Consider the following 15,954-nt stretch of genomic DNA (forward strand, 5'->3'; position numbering starts at 1 on the left):
AAGAAATCAAAGGGAATTTAATAACGTGTTATTAACAATAGTTCTGATGGGGGGAGGGGATGTGGGGAACCACAGCTAAAAATAATGCCTTGGGAGGGGGTGTACGCCCCTCTGCCCCCCCTCCTGTGCCCCCCACCCCCCTCCGGCTTCTGTCAATCATTAAAGAAGGGTTTCATGAGGACAAAGTCGAAGTTGTAGATCTCGGGCATGCCTTGGTGGAGGGTTTTGTTGAAGCGCCTCCAGCTGAATGCTGGGAGCCCGTCCTGCACCGTGGGGCCGCTGATGGCGTAGGCTATGTACTTCGATGCCAAGAAAATGTCTGACACCTGGGGAGACAGACAGAACCATCTAGAAAACAACATGGCTTTCAAGACCCAGTCTCGATTCTCCCTCTCCATCTTTAACCAGTTACCAGGACGGTGAGGGGCAGCCCTTTGGCCCTTTGGCCGTGTGGCAGCTCACCCCAGGAACTGTGACTCCAAAAGTTACTTACAAATCCATTCACCCATTTCGGGCTCACTTGGCTCAACGGTCAGTCACATGGAAGCTATGATATGTTCAATTCTCAAAGCTGCTAGGAATAATAGCAGCAGCAAGACTTTTTTTTTTTGGTGCCAGTCCTGGGGCCTGAACTCTGGGCCTGGGCACTGTCCCTCAGCTCTTCAGCCCAAGGCTGGCGCTCTACCACTGGAGCCATAGCGCCATTTCTGGCTTTGTCTGCTTATGTGGTGCTGAGAAATCGAACCCAGGGCCTCATGCATGCCAGGTGAGCACTCTACCACAGAGCCACCTGCCCAGCCCTTGGGTTTGGGAATGGGATTTTACTGCTTTTTCTCAGACCACCTGCAAGCCTTCGATCCTCCTGCCTGTGCCCCTGCTAAAATAGCTGGGATTACAGGCAGGAGCCACGGGACTGCCCCTCCCCGCTGGGCTCTGTCAGCTCTAAGGCAACCTAGCCTTTGGTGCCTGGCCTCACAGCCCACCAGTGCCACTGACGCCAGCCTCCATCTGGTAAAACCAAACCAGGTCACCTCCACCACTCACAGGTGAGGAGAGGAGTGCACGTGTGTCTCACAGCCCCGAGCCGCCATTACCTTTGTGTCATAGCAGCCGCCCGGGCTGGGCACGGGGGAGCTCAGGTCCTCGCGACAGCAGATGGTGCTGCAGGGGTCACCCTTGCTGTATGGCTCCTCCTCGTAGTCTGTCGGGAGGGAGGAGGAGAGGTGAGGAGGACAGAGGGATGGGGGAGGGAGGGGGAGGAGGGAAGAGGGATGGGGGAGGATGGAGAGGAGGAAAGGGAAGAGGGAGAAGGGAGGGGGAGGATGAGGCTGGGGAAGGAGGGAGGGGGAGGATGGGGAGGAGGGGGGGAGGGTAAAGATGAGGGACTGGGAAGGTGATGGAGAAGGAAAAATGCGGGTGGGGAGGAGGAGGAGGGAGAAGGGAGGGGGAGGATGAAGCTGGGGAGGAAGGAGGGAGGGGGAGGCTGGGGAGGGGGCAGGAGGAGGAAGGCGAGGAGGGAGAAAGGAGGGGGAGAATGAAGATGAGGGACTGGGGAGGAGGGAGGATGATGGGGAGAAGGGAGAATGTGGGTGGGGAGGAGGGGGGGTTGGGAGGGGTAAGGTGAGCATGGGGACCGGGAGGGAGGAGGATGAGGGCAGGGAGGAAGAAGAAGGAGAGGAGGAGGAAGGGGAGAAGGGGGAAGGGGAGGAGGAAGGGGAGAAGGGGGAAGGGGAGGAGGAAGGGGTGCAGGGAAGAAGAGGAGGAGGAAGAGGGGTGAGGGAGGAGGAGGGGAGGGAGAGAGGAAGTAGAGAAGGACGGGAAGACTCTGGATGAGGGCAGGGAGGAGGAGGAGGGAGGAAGAGGAAGGAGAGGAGGAGGAAAGGGGGAAGGGGAGGAGGAAGGGAAGAAGGGGGAAGAAGAGAAGGGTGGGGGAAGGGGAGAAGGAAGGGGAAGGGGAAGAGGAGAAGGAGGAAAGGGAGGAGGGGAGGGGAGAAGAAAGAAGGGAGACGGAGGAGGAGGAAAGGAGGAGGGGCAGGAAAAAGGAAGTAGAGAAGGAGAGGAGGAGGAGGAGGGCAGGGAGGAAGAGGAGGATGGGAAGGAAGTGGAGGGGGGAGTAGGAGAGCGGAGGAGGGAGGGGAGGAAGAGGAAGGGAAGAGGAAGGGAAGAGGAGGAGGGAGAGGAGGAGGAGAGGGAGGGGAGGAGGGAGAAGAGGAGGAGGGGAGGAGGGGGCGGCGCTCCAGGGTACGCACTGTTGTAGCGCATGAGGTACTTCATGGTGGCCAGGTCGGTCACCTTGCCCTGGTCGCGCCGGAAGACCTTGGCGCGCGGGGCGAGGTCGTAGGAGTAGTCGAGGCCCAGCTTCTTGACCAACAGCGGGTATCCGCTCCAGCGGTAGATCTTCTTGTGGAAGGGGATGTTGTAGGACGGCCAGTAGCCTGCGGGGTGGAGCGCAGGGTGGGGGTGGGTGGGCGTGAGATGGTTGGAGCAGGGCTGCAGACCCCACGCCTTATTGGATTCCTATTTTTTCTTTTTGAAATGTTCTGCAAGTTGTTTTGGTAAGGGAAGAGGATCATCCAAACGTGATTTTCACCCCAGATTTTTTTTTTGGGGGGGGGTGTCCTGGGTCTTGAACTCAGGGCCTGGGCGCTGTCCCTGAGCTCTTTCACTTAAGGCTGGCACTTTACCACTTGAGCCAGAGCGCCACTTCCGGTTTTCTGGTGGTTCATTGGAGATGAGAGCCTCATGTACTTTCCTGCCTGGGCTGGCTTTGAACCACGATCCTCCAGATCTCAGCCTCCTGAATGGCTAGGATGAGAGGCATGAGCCACAGACACCTGACTTGAGCCTGTTCAGTTTCTCCCAGTAGAACTGACAATCGGCACACCACTCTGCCATCATCTGTGCACACACCACCCATCCCCCCCACCCTCGTGTGTCCACATGCATCAGGAAGGCGGTACCTTTGCGCAGGATTTCAGTTTGATCCGAGTACTCCACGTAGGTGGGGATCTGCTCCACGATGTACAGCGTGCCCTTGTCCAGGCTGTTGCGCGGCCTCACCTTATTCATGTCCAAAACCATGTACTGGTTGTTGTAGGTACCTGCGGGGCCCAGGGGGGGCGATGACATGTGTGGGTGACTGTGTGCCCCGCGATGCACCCACCGCCCCTGCACATGCCCACAGCCCCTCCGCTCGGCACTCACCGGAGTTGTGCCTGGAGAAGATCTCTGCCCACTCTTGGCCATTGCTGGCCAGCATGTTGGCCACGCGGACCCTCTGCCAGGCCAGGAGGGTCTCCGGCACCACGGACTTCAGCAGTGTCTTGTTGTACACGCTGTTGGTCGTCTGCAGCAGGACCAGGCCGCTGCTGAGGATGTAGAAGTCATCCAGAGACTCCAGGAACCCTGCGGGGAGCGCGGGAGACAGCCTTCCTCAGCATCCCTCCCTTCCTCTCCTCCATCTGTTCATCCACCCACCCATCTGTCATCCCTCCATCTGTCCATCCTTCCATCTATCCCTGCATCCATCCCTCCCTCCATCCACCCATCTTCCCTCCCTCCATCCCTTCCTCCATAGATTTCTCCATCTGTCCACCCATCCATCCGTCCATTCCTCCCTCCCTCCCTCCCTCCCTCCATCCGTCCATCCACCCATTCATCCCTTCCCTTCACCTGTCTATTTGTCCATCCCTCCATTTGTCCATCCATCCATCCATCTATCCATCTGTCCATCCCTCCATCATCCATCTATCCATCCTTCCATCCCTCCATCATGAAACCATCAAGAGAAGCTCAGAGCTTTGCATGCTCTGCATTTGTACATTTCTCAGCTTTGTCTGAACTCTGCGTAGCTACCAAGTTATTGCTTACAGGGGTCCAGAAAACCCTCCACTGGATTCACCATTGGCAAAGGTGTAGCTTGCACAGAAATGGGAGGACAGAGGGTGAACAAAGGCAGCTATGGTCCTCACTGGACACCAGGTGGAGCATGAACTCTACCGCTCGTGGGTGGGGATGGGAGGGAAAAACGGGGAGAGAGCGAGGAAAGGGGGGACATGGTCCACAGAGAAATGAGTTCCTGACCCGACTGATGTCACTGTCATCCTCTGCACATCACCTTTATCATCACAATAAAAAAGAAAACAATGTATGACTTAATAATTTTGAATGACAAAAAATAGGAATATTACAAGTTTTCAAAAATGATAGATGATAGCTAGATGGATGGATGGATGGGTGGATGGATAAATTACGTAGATAATAGAGACTATAAAAGATACTAGGTTAGATACAAAGTGGCTAAAATGCCAGAAATGGCATTCAAAAGTCTACTCCAAAAAAGCAGTCAGCAACACCGCTGAAACTAACAGATGATGGATGTGAATCTGTCAGCTCAAGGCCTGCACGGGAAAGCAATAAGGGTGAAATATTCGCCAAGGGTATTGGGATGCTAAAATCAACAACGACGACGAAAGAAATGCAGCTGGAAAATTAAGAAAAAAAAAAATCCAGTGGAAAGCATCATCAATAGCCTCGATCAAGCAGACAAACATATTGGGAACTGAAGATTGTACCTCAGGCACACTGTGCCGTCATTGATACAAGAAAACCATGACAAACTGCAACATGACCGGGAGACAAGGGAGGCGCAAAGATCGGGAGACCTATTAGTAAAGTTATTGTGCAAGTTCCCTCTCTCAAACCCAGGAAACCATATGATATATCTGTGCATTCAGATCGAGCAGAAAGGGAGTTGAGAAAGGGTGAACAGAGGCAGTCACGGTATTCAGTAGATGTAATGGGGAAAATGACCCGTGTAACTTGTGGCAGAGACAGGACTGGGAAACAGAGGGAAAGGGAAGGAAGGGAGGGACATTGTCCAAAAAGAAAAAAAAAAAAGGAATGTACCTATGAGCTGACTTCTGTCCAATGCCTTAATAATAAAATTATATTTCAACTAAAAAGCAATTCGGATTCTGGTAGCACCAGACTCATTCAGGAGTGAGTTTAACTCATGCATTGGGCTCTGGGGGGCCCCTGTCCCCTCTCTCTGCCCTTATGGATCTGTAGGATGACTGTCCCTGGTGGGATCTGTGTGAGGAGTGGGAGGGAAGACATTCAGGGAGGACGCTCAGCCGTTCCTGAGTTTTCCCCTTTGCTCTCGGTCTCGGGATTGACTTCTCGCTCTGCAGTGCTCCCAGCTGTTCCCAAGAACTGAGATGACACCTTTGGACGTGCAGCTAAACAGCCCTGCCATCCTCTGCTGTGTCCTTGCAGTGGGGTCCCCCTGCCCCACACCCCTGCATCGACTTACCCGGGTAGCTGCTGAACGTGTGGCGGTTGCTACTGGTGTCACTGTCCCTGAGATTGAAGTCCCAGTGTTTGTAGATCCTGAGCATGGCCGCGTAGGTATACCAGCTCGAGTGTGCGAAGAAGATGTTCTCGAACCCAGGCAGCACCTGCAGGGCGGGGACCCAGTGAGGGTGCGAGCCTGGTGGGGAGGCGAGAGACACGGGACTGGGGACAATAGCACACATGGAAGACACAGGATGGCCTCCACTCAGGACTGAAAACAGAGCCTTAGGAGTCCAACAAAACAGACTCTCGCCTTCCAGAATGAAAAAGAGAAAATTATGGAAGATTCTGGAAGATCAGAAGTAGCAGCTGCTTAGAGAGGAGGAGGAATGGTGGAGGAGAGGTAGCAATTCAGAACTACATTTCCCTCCACTGATCATTCTGTCTTGTCGATCTATCCATTCATCCATCCACCCATCCATCCATCCACCCACCCACCCATCCATCCACCCATCCACCATCCATCCATCCATCATCCACCCACCCACCCATCCATCCACCCATCGATCTATCCACCTACCCACCCTTCCTTCCATCCATCCATCCATCCACCCATCCTTGCATTCATCCATCCATCCACCCACCCATCCATTGATCCATCCTCCCACCCTTCCATCCATCTACCCACACATTCATCCATCCATCCACCCATTCCCCCACCCATCCATCCATCCTTCATCCATCCACCCACCCATCCATCCTTCCATCCATCCATCCATCCACACACTCATCCATTGATCCATCCACCAACCCTTTCATCCATCTATCCACCCATTCACCCACTCATCCATCCATCCACCCATCCACCCACCCACCATCTAACCATCAATTATCAATCTTTTTATCTATCCCTTCACGTCACAATCATCTATCCATCTATCTATCAACCTATCTATCTCTGTCTGTCTGTCTGTCCACAGAGTCTATGATTTAGACTCAGGTGCACTTGCTGGACCAGTGCCTCTTGAACTTCACTCCCAGCAACAACCAGTGGAGGTGTTTAAAGGACTTGGCAGTGCCAGGGTTTGAACTCTGGGCCTTGCATGTGCTGGGTGTGTGCTCTGCCCTCGAGCCTGTCCAGTGCTCTGCATGGCCACCGAGGGCCCCCAAGCAGCTGCCGGCACACCCGGGGTGAGGGCTTGTGGCGTGGAGAGACAGAGGGGCACAGCCCCAGCCTCACCTTGATGAGCGCAGAGCAGTGCCCCATGTCCCAGCGCTTTCGGTTCATGCCAGAGATCCTCGAAGGAGAGAGGGAGGGGATCAGGTCTAGCAGGTCGCCAACGGCGTTGAGAAACTGGATGTGGAACATCGTCAAGGGCTGTGGATGGAACAAGCGTCCAGTGCTGACCTTAGTACCCAGCGGTCAGTACTGAGCTGAGTACTGAGTACTGTGTAGCAGTACTGAGCTGAGTACTGAGTGGCCAGTACTGAGCTGAGTGCCAAATGTTCAATACTGAGCTGAGTACTGTGTAGTCAGTACTGAGCTATCAAGCAGCAACCAGTACTGAGCTGAGTACCAAATGGTCAGTATTGAACTTAGTACTTCTGTGGTTCTCCCCCATTCCGCTGTAGTCCTCTGGCGTTCCTCTGTGGTGGTGTGGGGGAGCAGAGGGGAGAAAAAAAGGGGAAGGCTGGCACAGGGAGCCCTGGACCTCAAGCCTCCTTCCTCTGCCTCCCTAATGGATGGGATTACAGGTTTGCCCTGCGGTACCCACCCGGTTTTCTTGTGGGTTTTGTTTTTGTTTTTTGTTTTGTAAGTCATGGGGCTTGAACTCAGGACCTGGGCACTGTCCCTGAGCTTCTTTCACTCAAGGCTGGTGCTCTACCACTTGAGTCCCAGCTCCACTTCCAGTTTTCTGATGGCTCATGGGAGATGAGAGTCTCATGGACTTTCCTGCCTGGGCTGTCTTTGAACCACAATCCTCAGATCTCAGCCTCCTGAGTAGCTGGGATGACAGACGTGAGCCCCAGTGCCCGGTAGTATTTGTGTTCTGAACTTAAATTTTGTGTCAGACAGTGAGTGAGCCACACTGCCCGGGCCCTGGATGTACAGCGCCCACCCTGGCCAGTGCCTTACCTTTATCCCCTCCTCCAGAGACCTCTTCATGGCTCCCACGTACAGCCCATCCATCTGCGCCATGACATAGCCCGTGTGCCTCCAGAATGGGTCCTCTTTGGACAGTTTGATGTTGTTACGAGCCCAGGTGTCCTGCTTCCTGGGGAGGCGGAGGGGGGACGGGGTGGAGAGGGAGGACATGAGGCCAGGATTCAGAGGCTGCAGGGCAGAGCTGAGCCTCAGGGCACACCAGAGATGATGCACTCAGACCCGGGCCAGATGGAAACTGCAGATCGCTTCACCAATACATGATGTACACACACACACACATTCACATTTACACACCATGCGCATGCGCAGACACACACACACACACACACACACACACACACACACACACACACAAGACAGACACAGGTCTGCAGCCCCCCAGCAGATGCCGGACAGCAGACTTGGTGTACGTACTCCAGAAAGTCCTTGACTTTTTCCAGCAGGGAGGGCTTCTTGATGAGCTGGGGGTACAGGTTGGTGTAGTGGTCGCTCATGTGTCTGAAACAAGGGCAGGGACAGGTCATGAGCTGGGCAGGTGGCTCGGTGGTAGACTGCTTGTCTCACACGCATGAGGCCCTGGGTTCCATTCCTCAGTATCACATACACAGAAAAAGCCAGAAGTGGTGCTGTGGCTCAAGTGGTAGAGCACCAGCCTTGAGCTGAAAAGCTGAGGGACAGCGGCCAGGCCCAGAGTTCAAATCCCAGGACTGACACAAAAATAAAAAGAGAAAGAGAGAGAGAGAATCCACAGACAAAAATAAAAAGAGAGAGAGAATCCAGAGTATCACAGGCTGTGACTGGTGTGGCACATTGTGAATTCTGTGCAAAGACTCAGTGTCACCACTACCACCACCACCATCATCACCATCACCATCACCACTACCATCATCACCACCATCACCATCATCACCATCACCATCATCACCACCATCACCACCACCATCATCACTATCATCACCATCATCACCATCACCACCACCATCATCATCACTACCATCACCATCACCACTATCATCACTACCACCACCATCATCACCACCACCATCATCATCATCATCACCACCATCAGCATCACTACCACCATCACCACCACCATCATCACCACCACCATCACCATCACCATCACCACCACCATCATCACCACCACCACCATCACCACCACCATCATCACCACCATCACCATCATCACCACCATCACCACCATCACCATCATCACCACCATCACCATCATCACCACCATCATCACCATCACCATCATCACCATCACCACCACCATCACCACCACCACCACCATCATCACCATCACCACCATCATCATCATCATCACCACCATCACCATCACCATCATCACCACCACCATCACCATCACTACCACCATCACCACCACCATCATCACCACCACCACCATCACCACCACCATCATCACCACCATCACCATCATCACCACCACCATCATCATCACCATCACCACCACCATCATCATCACCACCATCACCATCACCACTATCATCACTACCACCACCACCATCACCACCATCATCACCACCACCATCATCATTATCCACCATCATCACTATCACCATCATCACCACCATCACCATCATCACCACCATCATCACCATCACCACCATCACCACCACCACCATCATCACCACCATCACCAATGACTTCAGAGAAGCACTAGCCTATCTGATCAGTTGTGAGCGAGGCTGTGTCCTAACCATCTCTGCTTAGAAGGATGCTGAAGGCTGGACCAGGGAGGAGGGAGGGTGAGTAGAGGGTGGGGAGGAGGGAGGAGGGAGGAAGGAGAAGGGAGAAGGGAGGAGGGAGGAGGGAGCAGAGAGGAGGTGGGAAAGAAGGGGAATGGGGGAGGAGGAGGGAGTGGGGAGGAGGGAGGAGAGAGGAGAGAGGAGGGAGGAGGGAGGGGAGGAGGGAGGGGAGGAGGGGAGGAGGGAGGGAGGGGTGCGGCACTCACGGGGCGGTGAGGTAGCCCTCCAGGAAGCCGGCCACGAACATGAGGATGTCGTTGCTGAGGGTCTGCGGGCCGTAGCCCACGCGGATCTCCAGGACGCCCCAGCCCGTGCTGTGCATGGAGTTATTGTAGAAGCCATACGCATCGCCGTTCCTATCCAGAATGTTCTTCACCACCACCGTCCGCTCCTTGGGCATCCAGTACGCCGTGCCATAGTAGAGCCCTGGACAGAGGGAATGGGAGGGAGGGAGGGGAGAGAAGGGGGGAGGCAGGGGGGAGGGGAGGAGGGAGGGAGGTAAGCATCTGCCCAGCCCTGGCCAGCCTTGCCCAGGCCTCTGCTCCTCCACAGCACCCGCCCCACCTGGTGACACAATCCAGAAGCTTCCAGAAGCACTTGGAATTTGAAATCGCCCTGAAAAAAACTCGTGTTCCTTCCCTACCAACTCTCATTTTCCCATTTTCTCTCCTATCTTGGCCACCTCTTAACTCGAATCCTGGATCCATCCTGACCTCCTCTCTCTCTCTCTCTCTCTCTCTCTCTCTCTGTCTCATTCTGTCATTCTCCATCTCTCTTGTTGTTCATGTGACTGGAACTTGGCCTGGGCACTGTCCCTGAGCTCTTTCACTCAAGTCTGGCGCTCTACCACTTGAGCCACAGCTCCACTTCTGGTTTTCTAGTGGTTCATTGGAGATCAGAGTCTCATGGACTTTCCTGCCTGGGCTGGCTTTGAACTGCGATCCTCAGATCTCAGCCTCCTGAGTGGCTGGGATGCCAGGCGGTAGCCACGGCGCCCGGCTTCCATCCCTCTTTCTATAAATCTGTCTCTGTCCCTCTCCCTGTCTCTCCTTTCTGTATATTTATCTATGTCTCTGTATCTCTAGTTCCCTCCATCTCTCCCTCACCAGCTCCGCCCTCTATGTGGCATCGGGCCCACCCTTGCTGGGATTACAGGAAGGCACCACAGCACCCCACCTGGGGCTCCCCCTGGGAGAGGTTCCCTCCGACTTTAACTTTCCCTCCTCCGCTCTGACAACTCTTCTAAAAGGCAGAGGGGGACCTGGCCAGCTTTGCCTACTTATAAAAAAGTCTCCCGTAGCCAAAACAAATCCTTGCACAAAAACAAAGAAAAACCGCTAAGTAAACAGGAGCATGAGGTCCCAGTACACACACACACACACACACACACACACACACACACACACACACACACACCTCAACAAACAATCCTTAAATAACTGTCCCGGTGTGATAAGAGGTTGGCTGGGCCTGTGGATTTGGGGGCCCCCTCCCCCCTCCACGCCCCCTCCACGCCCTCCTTTGAATCTGGGCTACTTTACAACCTGGCTCCGGGATCCCCGGATAAGCAGCTAGCGACAATATAGTTCCACAGACAGTGACGCTAGCAACAATATAGTTCCACAGACAGTGACGCCATCTCAACAGCCGCAACCAGACAGCAGACAGCTAGCCCTGGTCTGCACCCCTGAAAAATGTCCCCTGGAGAGCTGTACCCCCCCTCAGCTGCCTTCTTGGGAACACAACTCCTTTCTCTACCCTTTCCGGGGTCCGGAGTCAGTGGTCAGACCAAACTTGAACTTCCAGGACTTTGGGACGTAGGCTGCACACGCTTGATTGACAGTTGGGGTGATTTCCCTTCTCCCCCACCCCACACGGGAAATCTAACTTCCAGATTTGTTCTGGACCCCAAAGCCCTCCGCCCAAGCCTTGCTCTTGGGCCTTCCCTGGCCTGTGGGGCTGGTGGGGACCAGGGGAAGTGAGAAGAGACCACAAATAAAACACACACCCAACTTCCAGGCTGGGTGCAGTGGCTCACGCCTGTCATCCCAGCTGCTCAGCAGGCTGAGATCTGAGGATCACGGTTCTCAGCCTCCTGAGTAGCTGGGATGACAGGCGTGAGCCTCCAACAGGCCTTGATTTGCCTACTTTGAAGTTTTTTGCTGATTGGCAGTGGTCCCTTCCCCCCTCCCCCCCAACAAATCCCATTGCTACTAGGAGACAGGAGCTGGTTTTGAGCTCTAAGCTATGCAGGAAGATAAACTCTAACACATTCACTGAGTGAAAGGAGAAAAGAAAGGGCTTGGGGGGTGGGGAGGAAGAGAGGAGACCGAGGGGAGGAGAGGGGGAGAGGAGAGGGACAGAGAGAGTGGGAGAGAGAGGGAGGGAGGGAGGGAGGGGGAGGTCACAGCAAGCAGGGTCATGAGAGGCCACAGAAAAACAGAAGCAATCTCTCCAATTGTTAATAATTTACTGCTTTCCCATCTTAGATCCCTGGGGCTGCTGTCTCCCTCCTAGCCTGCTCCCTGGGTTTGAGGCCCACGGCTCACGCCTGTCATCCTAGCTACTCAGGAGGCTGAGATCTGAGGATCACAGTTCAAAGCCAGCCCCGGTAGGAAACTCCGGGAGGCTCTGATCGCCAATAAACCACTAGAAAACCAGAAGTAGTGCTGTGGCTCAAGTGGTAGCTCACTCGCCTTGAGCTGACGAGCGCAGGGACAGCGCCCAGGCCCAGAGTTCAAGCCCCACGACTGACAAAATAAATTAAAAAATTAAAAATTGTGATGATAAAGGTGATGTGCAGAGAGGCTACAGTGACATCAGTCCACCATTCCCTCGCTCTCTCCCCGTTTTTCCCTCCCATCCCCACCCACGAGTGGTAGAGTTCATTCTCCACATGGTGTCCAGTGAGGACCATGGCTACCTTGGTTCTGTGCCTCCTCACCCTCATAGAGACAAAGAAGCCAACACAGCAGACAGAAAAGAAAACAAAGACAACATAGAAGAAAAAACCCTCTTGTTTCCATTTCCTGGACTCCACAAACCAGGCCACACTAAAGCCACCAGCACAACCATGTCCACTACAACATTGTTCACCATAATCAAGATACAGAATCAGCCCAGATGCCCCTCGGTGGACAAACGGATCAAGAAAATGTGGTGTAGATGCACAGAGGAATTCTACACTTCCATCAGAAAGGATGATATGGCACCATTTATAATGGTCAGACTTGGAAGAAAATAATATCAAATGAAGTAAGCCAGACCCAGAGAAACATGTTTGCGTGGTTTCCCTCCTATGTGGTAACTAGAAGGTGTCTGCAAATCTACAAGCAAACATGCTGGATGGTAAAAGACCAAAAAAAAAAAAAAAATACACTGGGCACTGGTAAATTATATTCAGGACTCCAGACATTTGTATAGTGAGGACAGAGGAGGATTTTCTTAGGAGGGGATCGTGAGGGCTCAATACAGTGTGCCTGTGCTCCCTGGGTTTCAGATTTGCTTTGAGTCCATCACAGACACTAAGCAAGCAAGCAAACAAACACCACAAAAACCAACCCAACCACAGCCGAAAATAAAAAAGCACCCAAAAGACACAAAACAACCCAAAAGACACAAAACAACAAGAAAAAAAAACACCAAAAAAAACCTTCACAAATAGCCAGGGAACCGGCACTTGGCTGACAAGCAGGCTGTGGGTTCTGATCCCCACAGACACACAAACCTACGGCCTAGGGGGGAGGGCTTAGGACTGACCCCAGCTCCCAGGGGCAGCAGCTGCAAACTCAATGATGGACAGCTTCCGGGGGAGGGCAGGACCTCCATCTCCTCCTGTCCCCTCTATGGGCCTAGCACCGAGCTGCCAGGGATCACAGGACCCACCTGCTGCCCAGTTCGGGTACACTGGCCTCCAGTTTTAATTACATGCTGTAAAGTTATGTGTTAAAAGTTGAAAGTGATCTGCCCGGGGGCTGAGATCTGAGGATCACAGTTCAAAGCCAGCCAGGACAGCAAAGTCCATGAGAGTCTTATCTCCAGAAAACCAGAAGTGGAGCTGTGGCTCAAGTGGTAGAGCGCCAGCCTTGAGCTGAAGAGCTGAGGGACAGCGCCCAGACCCCGAATTCAAGCCCCACGATCTACACACACACACATACACACACAACAACAACAACGGTTTAATGATGCATGATCTGCACAGCCCAGGGACAAATCTCAGAGCCCAAGGCTTTCTTGCTGTGATTTGCGTGTGGTGTTTTCAAACCCCTCAATTCAGAAACTTCCACGGCGTTCTCCAGGGAGACGGTGACATGGCCTTGGGCCGTGTGTGGAGGCGCTGCTGTCTGAGGCTAAGTTTTCTCATCTGGGCGCTGTTGTTTCCCTATTTTCCTCCTAACCACATGAGTGAAATTTCTGTTTTGCAGAAGTAGAAAGAAGCGCTGTAATTGCATTATGAATCATATTCCCTGCCACCTTTTCAAGGGAAACTTTCAAAAGACTGTTAAATTTAAGTTGTTGGGAGCAACTGGAAGGAGAGAAGAAAATAGAAAAGCTGAGCTCCAGCAGCTCCAGCCTGTCATCCCAGTGCATCAGGAGGCTGAGATCTGAGGATCACAGGTCAAAGCCAGCCCGGGCACGAGAGTCTGAGAGACTTATTTCCAATGAACCATTAGAAAACCGGGAGTGGAGCTGTGGCTCAAGGGGTAGAGCGCCAGCCTTGAGCTGAAGAGCTGAGGGACAGCGCCCAGGCCCTGAGTTCAAGACCCAGGACTGGCATTTAAGAAAAAACAAAAACTAAAAAGGAAGAGAGAAAGAGAACTGAAAGAAAGAAAAAGGCGGGACGCCCAGCACCGGGTTGTGCTCTGACCCAAGCTCTTCAGAGGCTGAGGAAGGAGGATCGCAAGCTGGGGCAGAGGCCCAGCCGATTTAATGAGATCCCCTCTCAAAACCCAAAACAAAGCCAGCAAAGCTCAAAAGGGTCAGAAAACAAACCCTTGGCCAAGATCACCAGATAATGGCTGTTAATCTCTTTGCTCTGGTATTCTCAGTAGCTAGCGCTTGGAGCTTGGTGCAGGATGCCTGTCACCCCAGCTACTAGGGAAGCTAAGATCTAGAGGATCACGGTTCAAAGCCTGGCCAGATGGAGAAGTCTATGAGATTCCACACCTCTTCCCTCCCCCCTCCCCAGTACGCTGTCTTCCTACCCTGACCTGTGGAAATGGAAACACTTTTTTTTTTTTTTTTAATTATTTTTTTTTTTGGGTCCGGTCGTGGGGCCTGAACTCTGGGCCTGGGCGCTGTCCCTCAGCTCTTCAGCTCAAGGCTAGCGCTCTACCACTTGAGCCATAGCGCCACTTTCCGGCTTTTTTCTTTTTGCTTATGTGGTGCTGAGGAATCGAACCCAGGGCCTCGAGCATGCAAGGCAAGCGCTCTACCACTGAGCCACCTTCCCAGCCCCTGGAAACACTTTTGTACAACAACTCCAAGATAAAGCCACAAAGTAGCCAGCCAAAAGTTGGACTGGGGGCATGGCTCAAGGGGTAGAGCGCCAATGGTGAACAAGAAAGCTCTCAAGTGTCCTAAACACACACACACACACACACACACACACACACACACCAAACACTGCAGAGAACCCACTGGAGACCAAGGCACGGTCCCACGTGGAGATCTCCAGATCAGCCTGGCATGCTACTGGATGTCTCCTGACTGTGGACAGGCCCGAGGCGCCGGGGTGTGTCTGGGTGAATCAGCTCGGAGCCCAGCGGGGTGGGGTGGGGCACAGAGGCTCCCCCCGGCTCTGTGAGCCCTGAGTGGAACCAGTTTGCCAGGCTGCCAGCCCGACAGCCCTGCGCCTCACGGCCAACGATGACAGCAGGGTGGGCTGGGGCCAAGACCCCACTACTGTGAAGGAGATGGCTGAGGAACCAGAGCGGCTACTGGGGGGTGGGCAGGGCACCTGCAGTCCCGGCCACTCGCTCGCTGGGCTGGGCCGCTGAGAGCTGGAAGAGCAGGGTCTGGAAAAAAAAATGTCCAAGACTCCCATCTCCAAGTGAGCAGCCAAAGCAGCAAGGCTGGAAGCGTGGCTCACAGGGTAGAGCACCAGCCCGAGATGAAAAACTGGTCACGCACACACATGCACACACATATGCACACACACGCACACACGCATGCACATACACACACGCACAGAAAAGACCCCATAGTTCACAATCTTACAGTCTTGGTGTGACAGGTCCAAACCAACCTACCCTCCTTCCTTCCATCCCTCCCTCCTTCCCTCCCTCCTTCCCTCCTTCCTTCCCTCCTTCCTTCCCTCCTTCCTTCCCTCCCTCCTTCCCTCCCTCCTTCCCTTCCTTCTTTCCCATTCACTCTTCTTCCTTCCCTCCCTCCCTCCTTCCCCCTCCCTCCCTCCCTTCCTTCCTCTGTCCTTCCTTCTTTCTCCCTCTCTCCCTCCCCCCCTCCCTCCTTCCCTCCCTCCCTCCCTCCCTTCCTTCCTCTGTCCTTCCTTCTTTCTCCTTCCCTCCCTCCCTCCCTCCGTGCGCAGGGCGGTGTGTGGGTGCCCGGCCCCCCATCTTCACCCCTCTCCCTCCCCCATCTCCTCTGGACGCAATGGGGATGAACCCCGACCTCGCCGGGCACTGCTTGGGGTCCCCTGACCACCAGAGCCCGGCGGGACCGGGACCGGCCAGAGCTGCACCGTCGGAGCCCCGCGCCCCCCCC

General features: G+C 54.0%; 1 protein-coding gene across 3 annotated transcripts in view; it reads right to left on the bottom strand.

Moving 5' to 3' along the window:
* The window catches only part of LOC138805081 (phospholipase B-like 1), a 17,796-nt gene continuing 1,842 nt past the window's right edge, over positions 1-15,954 (bottom strand). For all 3 annotated transcript variants that reach the window (XM_069989665.1, XM_069989664.1, XM_069989663.1), the window contains exons 2-11: positions 9,438-9,657; positions 7,877-7,960; positions 7,433-7,571; positions 6,536-6,673; positions 5,315-5,459; positions 3,205-3,405; positions 2,961-3,101; positions 2,250-2,435; positions 1,095-1,201; positions 1-326 (exon numbers count right to left, since the gene is read on the bottom strand). In XM_069989665.1, coding sequence (XP_069845766.1) covers positions 153-326; positions 1,095-1,201; positions 2,250-2,435; positions 2,961-3,101; positions 3,205-3,405; positions 5,315-5,459; positions 6,536-6,673; positions 7,433-7,571; positions 7,877-7,960; positions 9,438-9,631 — 1,509 coding nt within the window. In that variant the 5' untranslated portion in view covers positions 9,632-9,657 and the 3' untranslated portion in view covers positions 1-152. The remainder of the gene's footprint in view (positions 327-1,094; positions 1,202-2,249; positions 2,436-2,960; positions 3,102-3,204; positions 3,406-5,314; positions 5,460-6,535; positions 6,674-7,432; positions 7,572-7,876; positions 7,961-9,437; positions 9,658-15,954) is intronic.

The sequence above is a fragment of the Dipodomys merriami genome, unplaced genomic scaffold, assembly GCF_024711535.1.
Source record: "Dipodomys merriami isolate MVZ:Mamm:240054 unplaced genomic scaffold, mDipMer1.0.p SCAF_384, whole genome shotgun sequence".
NCBI lineage: Eukaryota > Metazoa > Chordata > Mammalia > Rodentia > Heteromyidae > Dipodomys > Dipodomys merriami.